Source organism: Mytilus galloprovincialis, chromosome 13 (assembly GCF_965363235.1).
Source record: "Mytilus galloprovincialis chromosome 13, xbMytGall1.hap1.1, whole genome shotgun sequence".
NCBI classification, from domain to species: domain Eukaryota; kingdom Metazoa; phylum Mollusca; class Bivalvia; order Mytilida; family Mytilidae; genus Mytilus; species Mytilus galloprovincialis.
Window position 1 is genome coordinate 9,706,028 of NC_134850.1, and position 26,196 is coordinate 9,732,223.

Sequence of the window (26,196 nt, forward strand, 5' to 3'; positions counted from 1 at the left end):
ATTGTTGGTCTGCTGCTTCTTATCATGTTAAAGTGTCTTAGGTGGATCATAGTGCAACAGCTCATTGTTGGGTGTCTGTCTATTATCATATAACTTGGGTGGTTTTAAGATTGTTGATCTGCTGTTTCTTATCATGTTAAAGTGTCTAATGGGTGGATCATAGTAACAGCTCATGGTTGGGTGTCTGTCTGTCTATCATATTATATTTCTTGGGTGGATCAAAGATTGTTGGGTTTCTGTTTTAGATCATTATCTTAAATTTCCTTTTATTCATTTTTTTATAATCTTGATGCTCCTTTTAATTATGATTTGTATAGTCATTCATAATATAACTATATAAGCAGTGAATATTATATACTATAAAAAAGATGTGGTATGACTGCCAATGAGACAACTAATAATCCACAAAAGACCAAAATGACACAGACATTAACAACTATAGTTCCCTGTACGGCCTTCAACAATGAGCAAAGCCCATACCGCATAGTCAGCTATAAAAGGCCCGGATAAGACAATGTAAAACAATTCAATCGAGACTAACAGCCTTATTTATGTAAAAAAAAAAAAAAATGAACGAAAAACAAATATGTAACACATATACAACACCCAATAAGTTGTTTTATGCTGCATGGTTCAGATTGATGGAGGCCGGGGCCAGACTAATATAGTATCCGGAGAACCAGTGTGCCCTTCTTCAATAAGAAAATAGGCAATATATACTAGTAATTAATGCTGCAAATAAATTCTTGTTGCTTCCTTCTTCAGCATTCTTAGACAAGTTATGATTTTTTTGTCATCCGTTAAAATTGTCATTTAAAAAAATCAGTAGAAAATTGCTGTCTGATCTATTCAGTTATGAGGGGGATGGGGATCCCGGTCTATTCTTAGATTTTTGACACAAATAAGTCATACATTTTGTATCATATCAGTGGAATTTGTTGACCTCTGAATGTCAAATAATTGAGATATTTTGAAAAGTCTTTTTTTTTTTAAACTGAAAGTCAACCTCTAGATATCATTTAAGTTATTTGAGTCATTGGGTAACTATATCATTGAAGAGGTTACCAAACATATCTCATTTTTTTTTTATTACACCACAGTTAATTCATTGTGAACATGAATATGTATAACCAAGGAGGTTATATTAGAAGGAGAGTGAACACTCTGCTTGATACAAAATTAACATCCCCAGGATAGCAGTTCGATCAGAGAAAAATGATAATAATGTAAAGAAACCGACATGTTTATCACCCACTTGACATGGCCCTCTGATGTACCGGGCTGTTACCGCGAGCAGTTCGGGCTAATAGATAAATCGCATATGTCACGTGGTTGTTATCAGTGAGTGGGTCATTAAAGTTCAGGTGTATTTTTGGTAACAATGCAGTATATAGGTGTTTATGATATGGAAAAAGATTGGACGCGCAATTTCAAAATTAATCGTCTGTCTACCGTGAAAAAAGATGAAGAAATGACAAAGTTATGAGGGTTTAAAGGAAAGTTGGTGTGCGATTTTTATTCAACACTACATTGCTTTAAACAAAGATTTTCGCTTCACCTGTCAATTCCTGTTGATGAGAATTGGCAGGTAATAATCATGGAATATATACGAATATGCAAAGTACTTTAGTTACGGTGACCGGTAACGACCGGAAAGAATATTTGCAATTGAAACATAGAGAAACTTATCGGGAACAACGTAAAAGTGCTTTCTGTTGGTATTAACATTGACGGCAATAAGACAGATATTCGTTTCATTTCTATTGGTTAGAAGTTAACTTTTAACATAAAATTTTAATTTTTAATTACTTAATAAAAAATATCACAAAAAATCGTATTAATATATCAATAATTATATTTCCGGTCAGTTTATGACACCTCGGGTGTTTCCGTTCTTACTCGGGTATGTAATTAGGACAAAATCTCCCTCTGTGACAGAGTCGATCTCAAGTAATTAACACCCACTTACAGAAAAGTCGGTAACATTTTATGTGTAATTATCGTCTTTCGTCCTCTCTCCTTCTAATATAACCTCCTTGGTATAACCCATCAGTCATTCAACCCTTACCCCTGAATGTTAGAGAAAAATGCTGGCAACATGAAATGTACACTGACTGATTGATGTTGGTGTAAACTTCACATAATTAAGAAATGTACAACTTATTTATAGAAACAGATAAGAGGGTATGATAAAGACAGGTTAATAAAACAGTCAGCTTATTTTTAGATCTTTTATTTACATACAACTGCCAACATTAATATCTAGGAGTTAATTAGTAAACAAAGATGTCTACACCTGTTGATTATAGAAATTCTCAATAATTTGCCATAATTTGAGATTTTTAAACCATAACTTCCCAATAATTTTGTCTATATGCACAGATGTCTTTTTCACTCCAATTACTTGTATTCAATGTTGGGGGTAAAAATCTTACACTGGTTCTATAAAGATGTGCATTCAGAGTTTAATTACTGAGCTTGATAAAGACAATACAGTGACGGATCCAAAGGGGGATTCTGGGGGTTGAAACATCTCCCTTCCCTTTTTTTTGGACAATCATTCAATGTATTGGAATGGGGACATACAGTTTGAACCCTCTCCTCCCTTTTAAAAATAGCTGGATCCGCCCCTGCTATATATAAGCTTAAACTTACTAGCATGATCTGAACAAAATTGTTCTCCAATGAAATTTTGAAATATACAAGGAGGATTTTAATTTCAAAGATCACAACGACTGGCTGCCCGCTGGTGATTGTTTTTGGAAGACTCATAAATAAATTGTTGAAAAAAAGGGGGATGATGCATCATATCAAAGAATGTCTGAACCGAATTTTCAATGAATATGCAAATGCAAACATAATCAAGTCTGACATGTACTTTAATTTGCAAACTAGTTCTCTTTTTAATAAAAATTAAAAAAAAGGGGGGGGGGGGGAGGTGTTTGCATCAAGGCAATAAATATCTGAACACAAAATTCAATAAGTCTCAGATTTGCTTTGCAAACTATTTCCATACTCAGTTTTCAAATTAATGAGAGGAAACATAGATTAACAAGGGGATATTGTTAGCAACAAAGATTTCAAATGATATAAAGATCTTGAAGATAGTAAGCAGCTATGACTCAACTCCTCTTTACAACTGCATGGTGTATCATAATTCAAAAATAAAATAAAATCAAGATATATTATTGCAGAAATAAAAGAATTTTGGTTCATCTTTATCCACTATGAATTTGGTCTGTTCATTTATTGCTTTGATGATTCTATGCAGACCAAGGTAAAAAAAGAACTTAAGGGGAGCAGATGGAAAACAAAAGGGGGAGGGAGGTCACAATTAATGGAAACAGTACAAAATGCTAAAATGTCTTAATCGACTGCTCAACCATTCATAGTTATCTCAAATTCTTTGCAGGAGAAACAAAATTTCCGATTTTCACAACAAAAATCTAGAAGGTGATAATTAATGCAAAAGATTTTCAAAATCTGTTAAAAATTTATAAAGCTGCTTTTGTTTTTTTAAGTTTTAAAAAAATGTGTGGCTCTGAGGATGCTCTTGCTTTGTAAATTTTAAATTGTGGATAAATACTATAATATGCTAAATCAGTTTTTTTATATATATAAATTTGATAAAAACAGCTTACATCGATATTACAAATAAGATGACTGGAATGACTTTCAATGAGACACCTAGCTATCTTATAGCCAGATACAAAGGATTTAAAAGGTAGCAAATATAAGGTCAAGAGGCCTCTTACAATGAGCAAAACCAATACTGCATAACATGCAATAATCTTAAGGCCCAGACAGGACAAAATGCAACAGCAAAACAATTCAAATGAAAAAACCAACAGTTTGATTTATGTACAAAACATTATCAACGAAAAACAAATTTGATGTCAGCTGTAAGCATCTGCAATTATCATTCTTAGCTGATTAATGTAGTCAATTATCAACAAGCAAAAATCATAAGATCTTAAAAATAAAATAAATAAAACTTACAGATTTTTTTTTTGTAAATCCTTCATGTGAAACGATTTTAATAAATCTCTCCATACAATGAAATGATCAACATTCTTACTGTCATTTTTTTTCAGCAGCTATGCCAAACTTTTTACAATATCTACTTTAAGTCAGAAATTAAGTATGATATATAAGACGACAGTGCTAACAAAAATATAGTGGCACCTGGCAAATTCGTAGATAAAATTCTGTAAAATCATGATATATCTACTCTAACTTCTGTATATATCTTGATAATCATCTGACTAGGTTACAGTGACTCAATTTAATTTCACATCCATCAATTCTAGCAATAATATTGTTTTTAAGATAAAATTTTAAATGTTTTGATGAAAATTTGCATGAATAAAAAACATATGACGATTTATCTCCCCTTTACCCAGATGTTATTGATGTTTTAGAAATTTAACCGGCTTTTAAACTTTATTGATTCCTTATATTCAATGCTTTCAAAAATTTACCGTACACAAACAATATTAAGCATCAATTGAGAAATGGGATGCAGTTAGTGTATTTTAGCAGTTAGCTGGAGGTTGGAGAGAATCTAATAATTAAACTTAAAATTAACAGTGTATAAAATTAGTCAACTCAAAGCCGTGTAAAATTCAAAATCAGGGGATAAAGTGGTATAATTAGGTACTGTAAATTCAGAAATTAATGCGATGTTTTTATTATTGCGAAAAATGCGACTGAGTTGTAAACGCAATAATTTAAACTCGCATTTTGAATTTTTTTATATAAATTTAACAGGATTTTTCTCAAAATCGTAAAAATTAAAATCGTATTTAAGTCTAAAATCACAAATTCGCAATAATAAATGCACGCAATAATTTCTGAATTTACAGTAAATGGCTAAAAGGTCAACATTTCTATATATAGATGAAAATTAAAAAAAAAATCATCCAGTTTGGTATTTTGGAGAAACAACTTGGTTCATTTATTCGAGATTCAAAACATTCTAAATAGCAACAACTACTTATAATCCAAAATTTCATCCAAGTAGTCATTTTGTGGTTTTAACTTATTCTTAGGTTGCTGTCTATATTGATGTGTTAAACCATTTATCTCAAAGTATATACATTAAATCTATGATGAACTGTGTTGTGGCTAAAATGTAACATGAGAATAAAATGTTTTTTCAGTGATATTATTTGACTTCATAGTTTTACCATTATTACACAAAAGACCGTAAAATCCACAAAGTTGATAAACCAAACAGTACTTGACTTAACATATCAAAGTGATAAAATACCTAAATAACAAAAATTCTGATGAAAGATAAAATGTGTTTACCTTAGAAATAAAAGTATATACCCTATCAGTTGTTGATGATAAAAGCAGTATATCAATTAACACTGTGGCCTTGAAAACTCTACTCATCTTTTTTCTTCCCACAAGAAGTATACATTCAATGAAGGCATTCAAAACATTAGAGAAGGATTGTTAGAGATTAAAAATTAGGAATTTCTGAGCAAATTTATGTCATCTTTCAGGAAGAGGCGACAGAAATATTTCATTTCGTATTTATAGATCTACTTTTGACCACCTTAAACAGTAGCAAGCTTCAACCTCAATCAGGGTTTCTTTCATTTGTTTTAACATAGTCATTTTAATGACCTCTAAGTTGTCTCTTGACTAAAGATGTATGTGTTTTGGGTTGCTGCCTATACATATTTAATACACAAAGTCCACTTCTCTTTTTCTTAATGCTTACAATTCCTTTAGTCAATGTGTATAAAATGCATCCACTACACAAAGTTACTACACCTTTTGGACAATAATTTGGATTATATACAACCAAATACAGTATGTTTTTTAAACATAATAATACCTTTCTTTATAAAAATAATAAAATGTGGTATGAGTGCCAATGAGACATAGAATCCACTAGAGTCTAAATGACATTTTTACATAAATAAGGCCATTAGTTTTCTTGTTTGAATTGTTTTACATTGTCTTATCGGGGCCAATTATAGCTGACTATGCAGTATGGGCTTTGCTCATTGTTGAAGGCCGTATGGTGACCTATAGTTGTTAATGTCTTTGTCATTTCGGTCTTTTGTGGATTGTTGTCTCATTGGCAATCATACCACATCTTCTTTTTTATAGATCTAGTGAACAAGTATAGGTCATTATTATAGGCCTAAAAAATCTTCTTCCATTTCACAACGAAGTGGAAGATATTCAGAAATATTACTGCAACCTGTTCTATCTTAAAGCTTTTAAAATGATTGAGATAACTTCTGCAAGACCACCCAGCTAGGAAATGCTACTGCCCCCCCCCCCCCCCCCCTGAAATATTTTGGAGAAACTTATATATAAATCAAAGCAGTTCTATCAACATAATTTTTTTTTACTATATAATTTTTTGTTACTAAACATGATACATATATGTCAAATAGTTAAAAACAATTTCCGCGGAAGACACTGAAAAACAAATATTTACTCAATGACTGTCCTTGCAATAAACTGTCACCTCGTCTTAATTTGTAAACAATACATGCCCCTGAAGTGACGGGCTTAAATCCTTAAGACAAATAATCCATCTTTGTGTAAGATTATCTATTTAATCTACAAGACATTATAATGAATATAACTGTCCATTCAAAAAAAACTGACTTTGCCTTAACTTGTAAACATATTACAAGCAGTCTGAAGTAGGGTTAATTTAATCCTTTTTCATCCTAATTCTATTACTGTCCATGCAAAAACACTTAGTCTTAATTTGTAAGCAAATAATAATAATACATGTGTTTGAAGTACTGCTTAAATCTTTATAATATAAATCCATTTTCATCTTAAATGATCTGAATATTCTACGACTGTCTGTTAAAAAACTGACCTTGTATCTTTACCTTGCAGCCTCAACGAAGTTACGGTTTAAATCCTAGAAGACAATTTATCCATGTTCCTCTTGAATTATCGGTATGTTATCCTATGAAAAAACTGACCTTGCAACAATACATGCAGCCTCAAGTTACAGCTTAAAATAGTTATCCATCTCCATCTTAAATTATCGGGCATTTATAAAACTGACAAATATTTACAAACAAAATTCTACAAGACAGAGAAAATAGTTCTTACCTTTAGTTAACATATAGATGTGTTAATCAGTGGTAAAAACATGAAAACATTTTCATCTTGTACAGTGGTAATCAACAAAAGCCCCTTAGGCCATATATAAGTTATTGTATACTACAAACTAATCATGATTTTATCATGTAACCTAATCATCAGCAATGAGTGAGTTTTCTCGTTTGACCTAACATCAGAAAGGTCGTAGCCTATTAGCAGATTATTAGTTATGATTTAACAATTGAAAAGCATCTTATTTCTGGAGGAATTTAATAATAATTCCATATCATACACTTCACTAAATCTTATCTAATAAAACATTTGGCCTAGAAAATTTGTTTGTTTAAACACTTAAACTCTACTTCAACTTGGTGGTCAATTCTTTTTTAAATTCATTTCAGTTTGCTTATAGTTTATCAAATATACATAATGTTTATTTGATGCAGAAAAGTATCAACAGAACTGACCAAGGGGGAGATCCATAAAAACTGCAAAAAATTAAATGTTAGACTATATCAAAACACTAATGGGAAACAATTATCAGTATTCCTGATTTAGTGCATCTTCGCTAGCCAAGAGTTACGATCAAATTCCCTCCTCTCCGCCCTTGGAGGATTGGGGAGGGTAGTGGATCATAACCCTTCGTTGGCTAGCGAAGATGGATTTAGTGCAGACGTTTTCAGAAGAACCTGGTTTAATAGCTAGCTATACTTCCCACTTGAATGCAATTGTTTATAATTTGTTAAATTACCTCCCTTATTGTTTACTTACATAACAATTTTAAGCAGGGATTGAATTTTCCATCCATTTTTCATGTCCAAATTGCATGTTGCCATTAAAAATGTGCAGTATAATGCACATAAGCAATTAGCATTTGTCAAAAAAATTAAATAATAAATCACTTTGTTATTAATGATTCCCCCCCTCCCCCCTAATCTTACTTATAAATCTTCCAAATATATAGTAAGCAATGATCTATGATAAGAAATTCTATCAAATGCATTTGTTATATCTTGAAGGAAGAAAACAACCCAGAAAATAAATGATGTTGGCCTGACTGACTATGTAACACACATTCCTAAGACAATCATGCTGTTTATTATTATTGATAAGTAAATATCATCAATGTCTGACAGCTATGATGCATTTACTGGTACCTATGGGTGTAGGATATTCATTTAAACCAGTTACATATGTATAAGTTGTCTCCCTTGAGAATTCATTGCTAAGGTTATGCTGATGTAATTTGTGATGCAACATGTATAATTTATGTTACATAGAGACATTGTTTTGTGGCAAAGTCTTTAATTATTAATGTAGTATTGAAAATGTGTCTAATTGAACATAAATGATTTATACTCTTTAAATATTTTATCCAAAATTCATAATTACACTACACTTAAAAATACCATTGACAATTCATTGTCTTGTTTAAAAGACCAAATGCATATGTGCCCACTTACTCTCACAAGCGTTAATGGCTGATTAACATGGAAAAATATTGCATTCATATTCAGATGAAAAACAGGTTATATAATATAAACACAGTTTTATATCTAAGGATTGCAAGGTACATGTGTAACATTATATTCAGGTTATATGGTATGACTACTAGAGGTTCTGCAGGAAAAAATATGAATTATATATATATTTGCAACTTAGAGTCTTCAATACATCCATGCTTTGGTAACCTAAACCCCAAATATATCTAATCTAAAAAAAACAAAATAGGTGTGCAATGGTATTTAATTTAATTATGGAGAAGGTTCTGAGAAAAAATTCTTCAAATTTTCATGATGTACTATTAAGTAGTTTTATAAACCTTGACTGGCTGTTTTAGCCCTCGCATGGTCACTTCTGATTATGGATGTAGGAAAAGGGGGAAAATATATGCATATAGTAGTGTGTACCATGATTTACTGACGGAAACTGTGAAAATGATAAACATAAGTGGTGGCAAAATAGCTTTTTGTGATAAAGATTGCGAAAAAGCTTTAAATAAATTGTAATCCCAATTTAGGAGGAGTAAAGTAGGATATAAAGTAAAACATTGGGTTTTTTTGGCCAACAACATAACACTGTCATCAAAGTGAGAGGTTTAGCGCTATAAAACCAGGTTTAATCCACCATTATCTGCATTTGAAAATGACTGTACCAAGTAAGGAATATGACAGTTCTTGTCCATTCCTTTTTGATGTGTTTTGTTATTTGATTTTGCCATGTGATTATGGACTCTCCGAATTGATTTTCCTCTAAGTTCAGTATTTTTGTGATTTTACTTTTTACAAGTTTAAGACGAGAAAATAATGCAAGAGCAGACAAAATCTTCCAAAACAGAAATATTCAAACAAATTCATGTGTCATAAAATTTAAAGCTTCTTTTTAGGTGGGTAGGAACGGTTACATAAAACAACTTAAATGTTATTTCTGGCCTAACATTTCATATTCATCATTTGTTGTCCTTAAACATGTTAAAATATCAGAAATCCAAAATGACAACTTTTTTTCATTCTAGATCTTATATAGATATTAGGCTAAAAATAGTATCTCTGAAATGATTAAGAGTAAATCTGACATGGAATTTCCAGACCCAAGAAAATTACTAATTTAAAGTCAACTGGTTTTCCATATCACTCTTTCATTTTTCCATATTTTTTTTCAGTTACGTAATTTCCTGGAATCTCCAAGCTGATCAACGAAGACATAATTCCCCCTCAATACAAATATCTTTTTATTAAACAATGCATGTAATATCTTCAATGGGTTTACTGAGAGAATCAATAAAGTATCTTCTTTCGCTGTCAAAATGGTTGTGATTGATAAATCGGAGCTGTTACAGCGAACAATATAATCCAATGCTGATCAGATGAAAACAAATTGCAGACTTTTGAGAAGGAAAAGAACTTATAAATATAAAATTTTGTTACTGCACAGGAAGGGAACAAAAACTAAAATGTTCCAAACTTTTTGTCTTCAAAATATTGCTTTAGACCTCAAATTAGTCTTTACATATTTAACCTCAATGACCCCTCTTAACACCACTTTGCTAAACCTGTTTTTCTCTAAAGGAAATAAATCATAATAATTTGTACCTTACCAATATTCCAAAATAAAACTTTTTTTAATTTGAAGAGAATTATTTTTATTTATAATCAGACTAAACACAGACAAGTTAAATTAAGAAAAAAATTGTCTATGAAGATAAAAAAAATTGTTACCTTACCTTCCAGTCCCTCACTACAGTATAATGTTACAAAAGGGAGGTAACTTTAAAGAACTTCCGAACACCACAAAAGGGGTCACAAAATACAAGTTTTCAGATTTACGATGAAATCGAAAGTGAGAAAAATACTTGACTACTTAATTTTCAAGCTTTTTGCTAACCATGATTTAACTTCAGACTAAAGAAACTATCTTTTGTTTAATTTGAATGTTCTTTTTAGACGTGAGAGGTTTACTCAGCGTATAAGGTTTCAAAAGTTGCTGTCAATGTCAACATGAATCAGTCTGTTCGCCAGATTTTCTTTAAATACATTACGTAACGAAAATAAAAAAAGTTCTTCCCTGTCAAGTAAATCAATATTTTGTCCTTTGTGTAAAATACTAATCGTTGCATGTTATATCGAATTAACAATTGTAGTTTCAAGCATTGAATGGTCCCGTCCTACTTTATAGCTCAAATGAATGTCTTTGTAAAGTAGATTCGAATACACGCAATGAGGTGTTGATATTTCACAAATATTCTCACAAGAAAATCTATGCAATTGAATATAGAAAGTAAGTTAATTTTTTAACCCCCTCATCATAAAGTTATCAATACATCTGTCTTCGGTTCATTGTCTGTTATATAAAAGCAAGGTCATCACTGAAGATCTTAAACTACAATTATTAGTAATTTCATGCCTCTGAATGTCATAAATTGAACCAAATTCTAATGACTGAAAAAGGTGACACAACTTAATTTTACATCTTAAATTTTCAAAAATCAAAATTTTCATCTTCATTTACATTTAATTTTAAACAAATGACCTCAATATTTTCATTCACATAAAAAATTATAAGTCCCCCCCCCCCCCCCCCAATTCCCCCTAAGAAAAAACATAAGCTACACAGAAGAATGTGAGAAAGAACATTAAACATCATTAAATAATTCTTAACAAAAGTGAACTAAGGGGAGATAACTCACTTTTACTTTATTTACTTACAAACCTCATAAAATGAATTTGTATAATTATCCTTCTTCCTATTAAAAAGATGACCTTTAATGCACTTAACTCAAAGAGTTCAAGGTCACATATATTTTGTCCACCACATTAAATCCTTAAATACACTATGTAAACATTTGTGGTTTAAGCTAAAAGCTGTACTTGACTAGAAGCTAATCTTTAAAATGGCCTGGGGATATGTGACAACATACCAAATCGATGGATTATCTTTAACAGACTGCTGACACTTCAATATTCATGTCCAAATATTGACAATATTTTTCCATTCATGCTGACTAAATTGACACAGCCTTTTAACATAAATTGATTCAAATAATTAACCCAATTAGACTGGATCTTAAAAATACTTTTTCCTTTGACAATTTTCTTTACAAAAGTATTTACTTACTAATTGGATCACATTGTATAGGTATATCATTATAATTTCTTTGATCACTTTGACCATATACTTATATCAAGGAGAAATCACATGTATCTAATTTAATACCAATTATTATAATTAATGCAAACTGATAGATTTTAATAATTTAAAAGAGCAAATATTCAATGAACACAAAAAATAAGAAGATAAAATTTGACATTTCTGAATTTAGAAATGATCTGATATTAAGACCAACAATTTCGGGACCTTTTACAGCTGACTATGTGGTATGGGCTTAAATGCTCATTGTTGAAGGCCATACAGTGACCTATAAATGTTAATTTCTGTGTCATTTGGTCTCTTGTTGAGAGTTGTCTCATTGGCAATCATACCACATCTTCTTTTTTATAAACAAACAAATTATATCACTCCTTCTTTTTCAATAATCTACCCTGATACTATCATCAAAGTCTACCTCCAGTTATATCTGTACAATCTAGTCAATCATCCTAAATCCTGCACCGGATGACAATATTTCAACCTGTTTGTAGCTTTGAATGATCTGATTCAAATCAATATATATAAAGGATTGGCGATATTTATTTAGGTTGATATATATAACACAACAAATTGATAATCAATGATTTACAATATGTTTTACACATTTGTGCATCACAACAGATTAATACTTCAAATTTCTTGTTCAAAAGATCTGCCACTCCTTTAGTATGAAGTCTAGCATGCTTATTTAAGTTTAATAATTGTACCAAATATCAAATAAACAGGACATTTAGAAACCAAAAAATAAATTTTGAAAAGAAGAATAAATTGCCCTTAACTTACATTTCAACATGTCAATGTTCAGTGAATAGTGAAATATAGGTCAAAGCCTTGTCATATAACAAAATAAGGTCACAATGAACACCAATAGTAAGTTTCATGTTAGTAATAAATTATCTCCAATCATTACATCTGTAAACCCTTAATTGTATATCCTTTCCCAAAGTTATCTCCCTTTTTCATTATCCGGAAAGACAATTTCTATAGAATGAAAATAGCTAAGTCTGTTATATCCCTTACACATATACCAAGGAAAGACAACTGTAAATGACATATCCCTTACACATATACCAAGGAAAGACAACTGTAAATGACATATCCCTTACACATATAACAAGGAAAGACAACTGTAAATGACATATCCCTTACACATATAACAAGGAAAGACAACTGTAAATGACATATCCCTTACACATATACCAAGGAAAGACAACTGTAAATGACATATCCCTTACACATATACCAAGGAAAGACAACTGTAAATGACATATCCCTTACACATATACCAAGGAAAGACAACTGTAAATGACATATCCCTTACACATATACCAAGGAAAGACAACTGTAAATGACATATCCCTTACACATATACCAAGGAAAGACAACTGTAAATGACATATCCCTTACACATATACCAAGGAAAGACAACTGTAAATGACATATCCCTTACACATATACCAAGGAAAGACAACTGTAAATGACATATCCCTTACACATATACCAAGGAAAGACATCTGTAAATGACATATCCCTTACACATATACCAAGGAAAGACAACTGTAAATGACATCATCCCTTACACATATACCAAGGAAAGACAACTGTAAATGACATCATCCCTTACACATATACCAAGGAAAGACAACTGTAAATGACATCATCCCTTACACATATACCAAGGAAAGACAACTGTAAATGACATCATCCCTTACACATATACCAAGGAAAGACAACTGTAAATGACATATCCCTTACACATATACCAAGGAAAGACATCTGTAAATGACATATCCCTTACACATATACCAAGGAAAGACATCTGCAAATGACATATCCCTTACACATATACCAAGGAAAGACATCTGTAAATGACATATCCCTTACACATATACCAAGGAAAGACAACTGTAAATGACATCATCCCTTACACATATACCAAGGAAAGACAACTGTAAATGACATCATCCCTTACACATATACCAAGGAAAGACATCTGTAAATGACATATCCCTTACACATATACCAAGGAAAGACAACTGTAAATGACATATCCCTTACACATATACCAAGGAAAGACAACTGTAAATGACATATCCCTTACACATATACCAAGGAAAGACATCTGTAAATGACATATCCCTTACACATATACCAAGGAAAGACATCTGTAAATGACATATCCCTTACACATATACCAAGGAAAGACATCTGTAAATGACATATCCCTTACACATATACCAAGGAAAGACATCTGTAAATGACATATCCCTTACACATATACCAAGGAAAGACATCTGTAAATGACATATCCCTTACACATATACCAAGGAAAGACAACTGTAAATGACATATCCCTTACACATATACCAAGGAAAGACAACTGTAAATGACATATCCCTTACACATATACCAAGGAAAGACATCTGTAAATGACATATCCCTTACACATATACCAAGGAAAGACATCTGTAAATGACATATCCCTTACACATATACCAAGGAAAGACAACTGTAAATGACATATCCCTTACACATATACCAAGGAAAGACAACTGTAAATGACATATCCCTTACACATACACCAAGGAAAGACAACTGTAAATGACATATCCCTTACACATACACCAAGGAAAGACAACTGTAAATGACATATCCCTTACACATATACCAAGGAAAGACAACTGTAAATGACATATCCCTTACACATACACCAAGGAAAGACAACTGTAAATGACATATCCCTTACACATATACCAAGGAAAGACAACTGTAAATGACATATCCGTTACACATATAACAAGGAAAGACAACTGTAAATGACATCATCCCTTACACATATACCAAGGAAAGACAACTGTAAATGACATATCCCTTACACATATACCAAGGAAAGACATCTGTAAATGACATATCCCTTACACATATACCAAGGAAAGACAACTGTAAATGACATATCCCTTACACATATACCAAGGAAAGACAACTGTAAATGACATATCCCTTACACATATACCAAGGAAAGACAACTGTAAATGACATATCCCTTACACATATACCAAGGAAAGACATCTGTAAATGACATATCCCTTACACATATAACAAGGAAAGACAACTGTAAATGACATATCCCTTACACATATACCAAGGAAAGACAACTGTAAATGACATATCCCTTACACATATACCAAGGAAAGACAACTGTAAATGACATCATCCCTTACACATATAACAAGGAAAGACAACTGTAAATGACATCATCCCTTACACATATACCAAGGAAAGACAACTGTAAATGACATATCCCTTACACATATACCAAGGAAAGACAACTGTAAATGACATATCCCTTACACATATAACAAGGAAAGACATCTGTAAATGACATATCCCTTACACATATACCAAGGAAAGACAACTGTATATCCTTTACACATACACCAAGGAAAGACAACTGTAAATGACATATCCCTTACACATACAACAAGGAAAGACAACTGTAAATGACATATCCCTTACACATATACCAAGGAAAGACATCTGTAAATGACATCATCCCTTACACATACACCAAGGAAAGACAACTGTAAATGACATATCCCTTACACATATACCAAGGAAAGACAACTGTAAATGACATATCCCTTACACATATACCAAGGAAAGACATCTGTAAATGACATATCCCTTACACATATAACAAGGAAAGACAACTGTAAATGACATATCCTTTACACATATAACAAGGAAAGACAACTGTAAATGACATATCCCTTACACATACACCAAGGAAAGACAACTGTAAATGACATATCCCTTACACATATACCAAGGAAAGACAACTGTAAATGACATATCCCTTACACATATACCAAGGAAAGACATCTGTAAATGACATATCCCTTACACATATACCAAGGAAAGACAACTGTAAATGACATCATCCCTTACACATATACCAAGGAAAGACAACTGTAAATGACAATCTACATTCTATTAGGATGGAACACTTAATTGAATATCATTCCCCAAAGTTATCTCCCTTAACTTATAATATTGAGATTTTTCATATGGTAAAAGAGGGGAGAAGTATCCTTAAAAAAACAACTACATTGTATATAGTATTCTTATTTTTACACTTCATAGGTTTTTTTAGGGTGCATCTTCTTCCCCTTTTTTCCATAAGAAAAATCTACAACTTTCTACCTGTGGGTCTCTGCTACCAATTTTGTAACTGAGAACCAACTTGACTTAAAGCTTATCTACATGAGTTTGAAATAAATTGTTTGTTCAATTATCAAGGTACCCTAACATAGGATTCCTCCATTATTCTGTATACTATTCAGTAAACATATTACATACCCTATATCACAATCAAATTGCCATGTCATACATTATTTTTCACTTCTTAATTCTAACACTCAGATGTTGCTTGAAAAACAAAGCCCACTGAAATATTTCTGTGAGGTCAATGACATATCTTAAATATCAAGAGATAATGAAACACAAAAGGCCTAATTCTCAACAACACCAAGTTGGTCTGATAACAATACATAAAAGGCCCAAATTCTGAAGGTCACCTAACTTGTATAATACCTATAGACCCGTACTTAAATACCTAGGAAAAAGTTAAAGTTTTATTTCATTCTTATATCTTATATTTACACTAACAAAAGTTACGAAATTTAATAGGTCTGTACAAAATTATCTGATTGAAAAAACGTTAAATTTTTTGTTCCAGCTCAGATTTCATGTCCTGACCACAAGCAAAGATAGGACAATGAGCGGGTAGTCTTTTATCTCTAATCATGGATATGTCTGTACGTAATAAACCATAATTGTCTATGTGATCAAATGTACTTTAGCTTTAATAAAAATCGGAAATTTAAATTTCTGTGGTTGAATATGTTTTAAAATAAATTGTATTCTCGTTGTCGCTTAGTAAGAAATGCACCTTTTCTAGTAAGAAACTTATCATCAAATTCCATTTACTACCAAATAATAGTTCACATTATAAAAAGAGATGCACCAAGTCTATATTCTTAAATTTAAAAGAAAATATGCAACATCCTTGTACAAAATTCACAAAAAATTATCAAGTTTAAATTAATCATGCTAATTATTTTGACAGAATTGAGTATTGCATGGTAAAAGAAACAGTTTGTTTCAAATTATGTACTTATCGCAAATTTTAGACAAATTACCAAAATATTTCAATTAGAAATAAAATATAACATCTTCTCAGTGACCCTATTGGTCCTCCCTTGTTTGAGTCAGATAATCAAATTTCAAAAATATTGTCAAAAAGGTATGGACTATAATCCACAATCTTTATTCTACCTGTATACTAGTGTGGATTCATTAATATTCGTTGGATACTAATTCTCGTGGATTTATTAATATTTGTTGGATACTAATTTTCGTGGATTTCGTTGGTACAGGGGAACCACAACTTTAAATGTTCAGCGAATTACAAATTTTCCAAAAAATTGTACATATATGCCCATTTGAATGGTTTTACATGCACTAGTAATTTTTGAGGCCCTTTATAGCTTGCTCATTCACTCACTACAGTTTGGTGTAAGCCAAGGCTCTGTGTTGAAGGCCATATCTTGACCTATAATGGTTTACTTTTATAAATTGTTATTTGGATGGAGAGTTGTCTCATTGGCCCTCATACCACATCTTCCTATATTTATTTGCCATCACCACAAATATGCAAGTTTTCCTCAATCCACAAAAATGTACCCATGAAAATAAATAAAACCACAGTTATATGTACTAGTGGCGGATCCAGGAGGGGGGTTCCGGGGGGTAGGAACCCCCTTTTTTGGACGGTCAATGCATTTGAATGTGGACATATAGTTGGAACACCCCTTTGTCCTGGGTTGGGACCCCCCCCCCCCCCCCTTTTCAAAATGGCTGGATCCGTCCCTGTGTATCTATGAAAATAAATGAATCCAAAGTAATTTGAATATATAAGTCACAATCATGACAGACAGTGATACAGTTTCTTTTTAAATACAAGTCTCCATATTTTATCAAATGTTTTCTCAAATATCTAGTAAACAAGTGTTTTTATTGTTTATTTAAATCGATTAAACCTAATTAACCACAGAGCTATAATAAATTACCACAAATAAATTCATTATATCGTTTATTGACAAGCGATATATATCTCCCTGTCAAACTTCTAAGGAATTTGACATTTATTTCACTGTTTTACATATTTTATATATTATATATACACAAGGTGGAGTTGATCACAAGTCTGTGATTAATTATAAAGACCCCACAAAAATAAAGAAAAGTAAGATTTAATATCCTTCATCAACAAAGAACATTTTTCTCAAAGCCCTAGTTGAGACTAAATGGAAACTTCTTATCTTCATGGCAATTTCAGTTTCTCCACATATGGACCTGTCATATATGGCTAATGCATAAATGTTTACAAGTCCCACTTTTTAATGTTGCTTTCATAGTATTATGGTGGGCCATTATGCACTAACATGGACTTTAAAACAAGTCCCACTCCTAATGTTGCCTTCTTTCTGATAGGTCCTTCTTTCTCAAAATTCTGGATTCCCATCTGTAACCTGGGCTCAAGCTGATGGAATGCATGTATAAGTATATTCAAGGCAAAATTTCTATACCTGAATCCTTTCAAGTTCCATTTAATCCTACCTTCACTTTGAGCAAGAAGCAAGCTGTTTGATAAATTAATGTAATTTTTATTTCCTCTTAAATATTAATAATAATGTTCTCCCTTTCTGAATTCTGCCCCTATTTTTCTTAACACTAATCCCCCCTTCATATTTCAAAGCTTATAAAAAAAAAAAACATCTGGTTTCTTTCAGTACAAACTGGTAACTTTGAATGTCCAGCAACCCCCACATACTTCAAAGCTCAGAAAAAAAACACCTGGTTTCTTTCAGTACAAACTGGTACCTTTGAATGTCCAGCAACCCCCACATACTTCAAAGCACAGAAAAACACCTGGTTTCTTTCAGTACAAACTGGTACCTTTGAATGTTATGTCATTTAAGTCAATATTGACTGTTTATCTAAAAGATAAATATTTCTATCAGATAATATGTTTTCATACCTGACAAAGACTCATTCAAGCTTTTAAAGAAAGAAAAATATAAATTACATAAGAATGTCTTTGTTGTCCCACACATGTCAAAATGAATCAAATATGGATATGTAGGAAAAGGGAAGGAAATTCCCCCTGATTGTAAAATCAAACATTGCACCTTTAATCAGTTAATCTTCATCGTGTCCATGTCTGTCTGGTAATAATTCAGTTCAGTTGTACTTTCAGCATATCTTTATATAATAACAACAATGTGTTTTTTGCAGATATTTAATCTGAATTTAAATTTTAAGTCTGTAGAAAATTTGAACTTGATCTAACATTTGAATTCAAAGTCACCTTTACAAACAGTCCATGACTCCATGACAACGGGTGTCCCACAAAAATAATAATTCCACAGTATACCTTTTTGTTATAAGTCTTTAAAAAACTCTTATCTTTTTATTCAAAACATCAGATAAAAGTATGTTACAGCTAGTTAGTTTAGTAAAATGGTTTAAAAGAAACTCAAATTTAGGACCATTAACTCCCTGTGAAAAAAACAAACTCAATAAAAAAAATTAAACATGATTTACAGTACTTACGAGATTGAAGTTGATTAGACCTCTTGCAATTCAACAAAGAAAGTAAATTATTCTTGACAAAATACTTTAATTGGTTGCTTAGTTTTCTAAGTACTTTCTAATAAAAACTGTACTTTTATTTTTAAATTAATCAAAAGTCAATACAAAAACATGGTAATCCGTCTACCACCCAAGGACTAAGGCTGTCCTGTATGGCATTTTAACTTGTACTTTTCAATCGTAAATTACATTGTCAAATTAAGACGTAGGCACCTGTTGATCACAGATAATTAGATATTGCACCTAAGATGTCAGAATTTCTATGTTTGTTGAGATCCTATCTTAATGACCAATTACATGCAAGATTAAAAGGGGAGATAAGATAAGGGTTATCTCCCTTTTAATAAGGGTTATCTCCCCTACCACAGAATATGCCCCTGTGAAAATGTGGAAAAGAATTTTTCTCCTCTAAGTTGAAACAATTGATTCAAATATTTACTTCCAGTCTGTCTAAATGACCAATTAAATGCAAGATTAGAGGGGAGATAAGATCAGGATTATCTCCCTTACCACAGATTCATACAGGGGCATATTCTGCTAGCAAAGTATGCACCAAGCTGTAGCAACTGATTCAAAGATGTACACCCCGAGTCTGTAGATAATGCATATGGTAATTGATGCTAAGCATGCATAAAACAGGTTAACAGCTTCTTACAACATTTGAAGTTAACATGTGTACTCTTACGTAAGTCATACAAATCTCTAATATTCCATTCTATTTTTTCAGATAAGTCAATTGATGGATCAATAAGATAGATCTTGTTGCTGCTTAAATTCGATTTCTTGAGTTTATATAACCTCTTACTTAAAAAATGGGATGAGATTTAGTAGTTTTCAAAGTAGTCAAGCAAATTTTGCGCATTTGTACAAATGGCAACAGTGAGGCTGGGTGATCTTCTCTATCTATAGTGAGGCTGGGTGATCTTCTCTATCTATATAAGCATTCAGCTCTTTGTTGCCAAAACTTATCCTAGCTCACAAGTCTCGTTGCCAAAACTTTAAACCTAGCTCACTCGTCAAGTCCATAGGATATGATCACATAAGTTGTCGTGAATTATAAATTTAGTGAACATTTGACAGTCTCTTTTCAGCCTGTAATTACAAATAAAAGAAGACGCAAAAATAACTCGCCATACTGCAACTTCACCGAATTCATTCTGTATAAATGAGATATCAAATAAATTTATGACAATCGTTTCACAACTTACCTCAAATAACACTCTCCGAAAAGGTCATAAAAATGAATTACATGAAAATAGTAATTTTCACTTCGTAACAAGTCTCATTCAAGTATTTTACAACCAAATTAACAATGGCTACGTGAGGACAATAACAATACGTCGGTGTAATTGTGTCTGACGAGGGGTTGTAAACATCCAATAACACAATTAAATCATAATATTCTCTTTTTTTATCTTAATTTTCTACCTGGGTAGATTTAAAGGGGTAGAATTAAGATTTGGTTTTAAATTTCGTAAGTTACCCTAAGGTTACATAGTATGAATGTAATGTGTGTGAGGTTTTTATTTATATAACATTAGTTTTTGTTTATGTTTAATTGAAATGTATGTAATATTTACTCAAAATAATTTCAAGACAAATATGTGGTTTCGCAGGTAATAAATTATGACTTGCACCTTATCAAATTTCCGTTACAGCTCACCGATTATTTGCACAAGTGATTCAATTTTTTAAAATTCAATTTTTTTTTTACAGTTATGGAATTTATAACGTTGTTATGGGCTTATATACAATATGAGATTATTTGCACAAGTGATTCACTTTTTTAAATTCAACAATTTTTACATTATGAAATTGGCTTATACAAAAAAAAGACAAACTTAACATAAATATAATGCGATGTTGGGGTATATGTCAAAACACTTATTGAAATACTGTAGAAACCTGACTAGAAACATTCAGTATATATACAGTGAAACTTGTCTACATAAGAGTAAAACCTGTGTACAGTGAAACTTGTCTACATAGGAATAAACCACCTGTGTACAGTGAAACTTGTCTACATAGGAATAAACCACCTGTGTACAGTGAAACTTGTCTACATAGGAATAAACCACCTGTGTACAGTGAAACTTGTCTACATAGGAACAAACCACCTGTGTACAGTGAAACTTGTCTACATAGGAACAAACCACCTGTGTACAGTGAAACTTGTCTACATAGGAATAAACCACCTGTGTACAGTGAAACTTGTCTACATAGGAATAAACCACCTGTGTACAGTGAAACTTGTCTACATAGGAATAAACCACCTGTGTACAGTGAAACTTGTCTACATAGGAATAAACCACCTGTGTACAGTGAAACTTGTCTACATAGGAACAAACCACCTGTGTACAGTGAAACTAATGTCTACATAAGGGTAAAACATGTGTACAGTGAAACTTGTCTACATAAGAGTAAAACCTGTGTACAGTGAAAGTTGTCTACATAAAATCCTTGATAAAAGGAAAACCTGTATACAGTGAACACTTGTATAAGCACCTTTAAAGTAGCAATGTATGACTGTTACCCTGTAGTTTGTGTGAATAAGGTCACCTCTGTCTAATTGAATCTTTCTTTTCCGCCCTGAAGCAATTCCAATTTTGGGCAGTTTGAACTGTTGCAAATATTTCATGCATATTTTTTTTTTATATAGATTAGACTGTTGTTTTTCCTGTTTGAATGGTTTTACACTAGTAATTTTTATAGCTTGCTGTTCCGTGTGAGCCAAGGCTTCATGTTGAAGGCTGTACCTTGATCTATAATGGTTTATTTTTACAAATTGTTACTTGGATGGAGAGTTGTATCATTGGCACTCATACCACATCTTCCTATATCTATATTCAAGATTTAATGTATTGGACAGCAGTACGTATCAAATCAGTAATCGGATACAGCAAACCAACAAAACAAAAACAACAAAATAACATCAAAGTTTTATGTCTCCCCCTTTTTTTTTTTAAATATTACTAGTATTAGTTATAATCAATAAAAAAATAAATAAATTTTACTCTTTTCACATTAGTTTTGAAAGACTTGATTTGAACCTAACAAATTGTAAACTTTTCAAACATAGCTAATAGTATTGACATTTTTCCAAACATTGAGATCAAACTATTTCAATTACAACAAAAGATTCTTTTTTAATTTTTTCATGCTTATTCTCAATCCGATCCACGTCAAAATATGGCCCAGATATTATTTCTCTGTGTCAACGACTATTACACAAGGTCAAGCCATAATACACCTTTGTTCCGGAGGTGTACAAATATCATAATCTAATGTAATCTTATACATTTTAAAAATCAAATATTGATAAATGTATGTATACATACATACAAATTGAAATCATAAATAAAAGATTTCAAATTGTGAGTTATCTCCCCCTATCTGAAGTTTTGACAGGACAAATTCATGTTTCATTCAAAAGCTGACAGGTGAATTTGTCTAAGCCATTGACCAGAGGTCAGAATATGTTAAAGAAATAGATATTAGAAATAATAATTTAACTAATAAAGAGTAACTTATAATTTTCCAGTTGTGCAAAAACATGAAAAAAACTATTAAAAAATATTTCTCATTGTAAAAGTAGCTTCATATTTTTTTGAGAATGAATAATAAAGCAAGTTAACAATAAAATTTGCACAAAAATGTCAATTCCATTTCTTCAAAAATGAAATATTTACTTTTTAATTTGCTTACGTTTCCCTCTTCCATTAACGACTAAATTTTGTATCTAACCAAATGTTATAAATATTTTCATTTGCGTCTAAAATTATCATTCTGTCAGGTTTTAATCAAAACCACAAAAACACAAAAGCTGATACTAATGATGAAAATAGCCACATTATTCATTCCAATATTAATCCAATGGTCAAACAGAATCAAAGTTATCAGTATTGAACAAATCATTCTTAATAAATTCATAAGGATTAACATTATTTAAACCAGACATGCCTTTTTGTAAGACATCGATATTTGACCCTATCCTTTTTTTCCACACTCCACTCCAACACTCTAGAACATATCTAAAACTCAGAAGTCCAAATAAAGATGTTAATTTCTGCACTCAAATACCTCAAAGATGTTAGTTCTGACCTCAACGTTCAATCTATAAATAGCAAACATGACTTACCATTTTCCGCTATATTGTTCTGCTTGTTGAAAACCTCTGTGTATTTTTTCCGTGCATTTTCCGACATGATGTTGACAGGCAGACTATCCAGGTTTAAACTGAGTGGTCGATCCATTATCAAATAATATATATATATGTATATTGATAAGGGTGAAAAATCACTGATTACCGGGTTTCTTGTCACTTGTACAATATTTACATTTTCAATTATTTAAATTGATAACAGTCGGCAAATGCATACATGTACATGTATTTATCACATGTTTTGTATTTTTTTTCTTTTCCCGATAAACTGACGAGAATTATCTAATTTGGTAATACACTCCCACTTTCTAGATGTATCAGCAGTATTTATTGTTTAGTTTATTTCGCACATGATATTTCCAATAATTTCCACAGCTTCCATTTACTAGAAGGACATGGATTTGTTGTTCCGAGTGCAGTGAATATCTACTTCTGTTTACAATTCTAATGCCAAATTTAAATTGCAAATCATGACCGTATATATAATTTACACTATTTTGTCACAAATTGGTTCAATAATATGTTACATAGTATACCAGTCCGTATTCAATTCAGTGATTATTACGATACACAAGATCTGTCGTAAATCCGATGAAATCAATCAGTTTAACGATCTTCCTATAGTGAAGAATATATACTCTTATTGACAATTTATGTCAGTATTTGTTTAGAAGATTCAGCAAGACACGCAAGGACACTACGAAGCTATTGTTTCTTTTATATGTGTGGGTTTAAACCACCCTAAATGTCGATGACTGAAAAATCAACTCTGCTAATCATTCAATATTTATTGTCGAATTATAATGCATATTAAAATCTCCACCTTATTTAAATAATATTACGTGTGCATTCAAAGGTAAGAAAGTCCATCTGTGACCCGTTTCCAAATGTCGTACAATAGAATGCAATTTCTATTCACAAATGAAAGTTTTCCGTGCAGTTTTTAAATGAGCTCGATCAAGCAAAAATAAGTTCATTTCCAAGTTAGATATTATCTATGGATATTTAGATTATCCAGTTGTATTTAAATAAAATTTCAGTTTTTTAAAATTTAAATCAATCTATCCAATCAGCTGTTAATACACTTTGCTTTCTATTCACCTGTTGTTGTGGTCTCTTTTCTTTTAACGAAAATCCTCATTCACAAATCACATCCTATGAAGAAATATCATTCAAATGTGATCATCTATTTTTTTTACAGAGAATAGCAAAAAAATACTGTTTCAATTTGTCAACAAAAACAATTTTAGCCAAATAACACTTTGACATTTGATCAAAAGGTGTTTTTACAAATAATATTTTTCTTAGATATTAGTGATTTATCAATCATTGTCCAATGACCCTTTGACCCCTCGGGGCTTGAACAAGATAGATAATTAAAGATTGATATAATACTAAGTAATACAGTTGTAGATGGCGTAATAGCATAATTATATATATTGCTTTAACTATCTGTGTCTTGTCAATTTCCTTGTTTGGGTGAAAACATGGTCGTTAATATAAATTAAAGAATAATAATATAAATGTTGATATATGTCAAAGTGCTATCCAAGCAATTTAAATTAAGCTAATTGGAAATTTACTATTACATTTATAGCATTTTAAAAATTTAGTCTAAAATGAGCACAAATTTTTGTTCCTCAATTAATCAACATCAGCATTGATTTTAAGGGTTTCTTAAACTTTTAAGGATACAACTGCATTTTAATGGCGCCTAATTATTTTCATATCAAAAAGTTATTCATTACAAAACAATTTACATTATACCAGATTTTGCCTCCAACAATTTTTTTCTTAACTTCATAATTTGTCACAATACAATATAACTGTAGGGTATTAAGAACATCGTGATGACCATATACAAATTATTACATATTTTTTATAGCTTCCTTAATTATTTAATCTGATAGCCGATTGGTTAGAACATTCAAGAGTTATGGATAATATTTCATAACTTAATATATGATGTAAACATACATGAGGGTTTTGATGGAAGTTTTACAGTAACAGGATATCATTAGTCTAGTATGATGAGCAAAAAATATAAATAGAGAAAATGGACCAAAAGAAGAATAGAGACTAATGGACAAAACATATTATTGAGAAACGGGGAAAGAATTCAAAGTAAAGAATACAGATTTGAAGGACCCCATCCAGACCATACTGCATGTTTTCTAACAGAAATGTTAAGAAAATAGTCTCAATTTTCTGTCAAAAGAACACCTGAAACCATCAGTATGTTTTTCAAGATTTAAATCCTGGTCACGGGCACAAACAACTTATTAACCTGACTTGAAGGAGAAAACTGAAAAAAAACCCAGAAAATATGACTCATAAAGAAAGCAAATATTTGAGCATTGTGTGCATAGACAATCATGTGAGAGTTAAAATTCAATGAGATTGCATTAATGTAAACAAAAAACACAAAACGAAAACTCAAAACACATAATCGGGAGCTAGATTTTATAATATGATCCTTATTTTTAAACATAGGCATTCAGTTGGACTAATTAATTACCACTGGTTCTTATAGGATGGTCTGGGTGGGGATGACAGAATAGAGAATAAGGGACCAA

General features: G+C 31.4%; 1 protein-coding gene across 7 annotated transcripts in view; it reads right to left on the reverse strand.

Annotated features, from left to right (window-relative positions):
* LOC143056777 (kazrin-like) overlaps positions 1-26,196 on the reverse strand; it is a 71,537-nt gene that overhangs the window by 35,456 nt on the left and 9,885 nt on the right. For 2 of the 7 annotated variants that reach the window (XM_076229937.1, XM_076229933.1), the window contains exon 2: positions 23,597-24,775. The exons of 1 other annotated variant lie outside the window; for it this stretch is intronic. In XM_076229937.1, the coding sequence (XP_076086052.1) occupies positions 23,597-23,711 (115 nt within the window). In that variant the 5' untranslated portion in view covers positions 23,712-24,775. Of the gene's footprint in view, positions 1-6,862; positions 6,885-7,104; positions 7,194-10,318; positions 10,440-20,666; positions 20,791-23,596; positions 24,776-26,196 lie in introns of those variants that run through there. 4 more of the 7 variants (XM_076229938.1, XM_076229939.1, XM_076229935.1 and 1 more) reach the window with 4 other exon arrangements.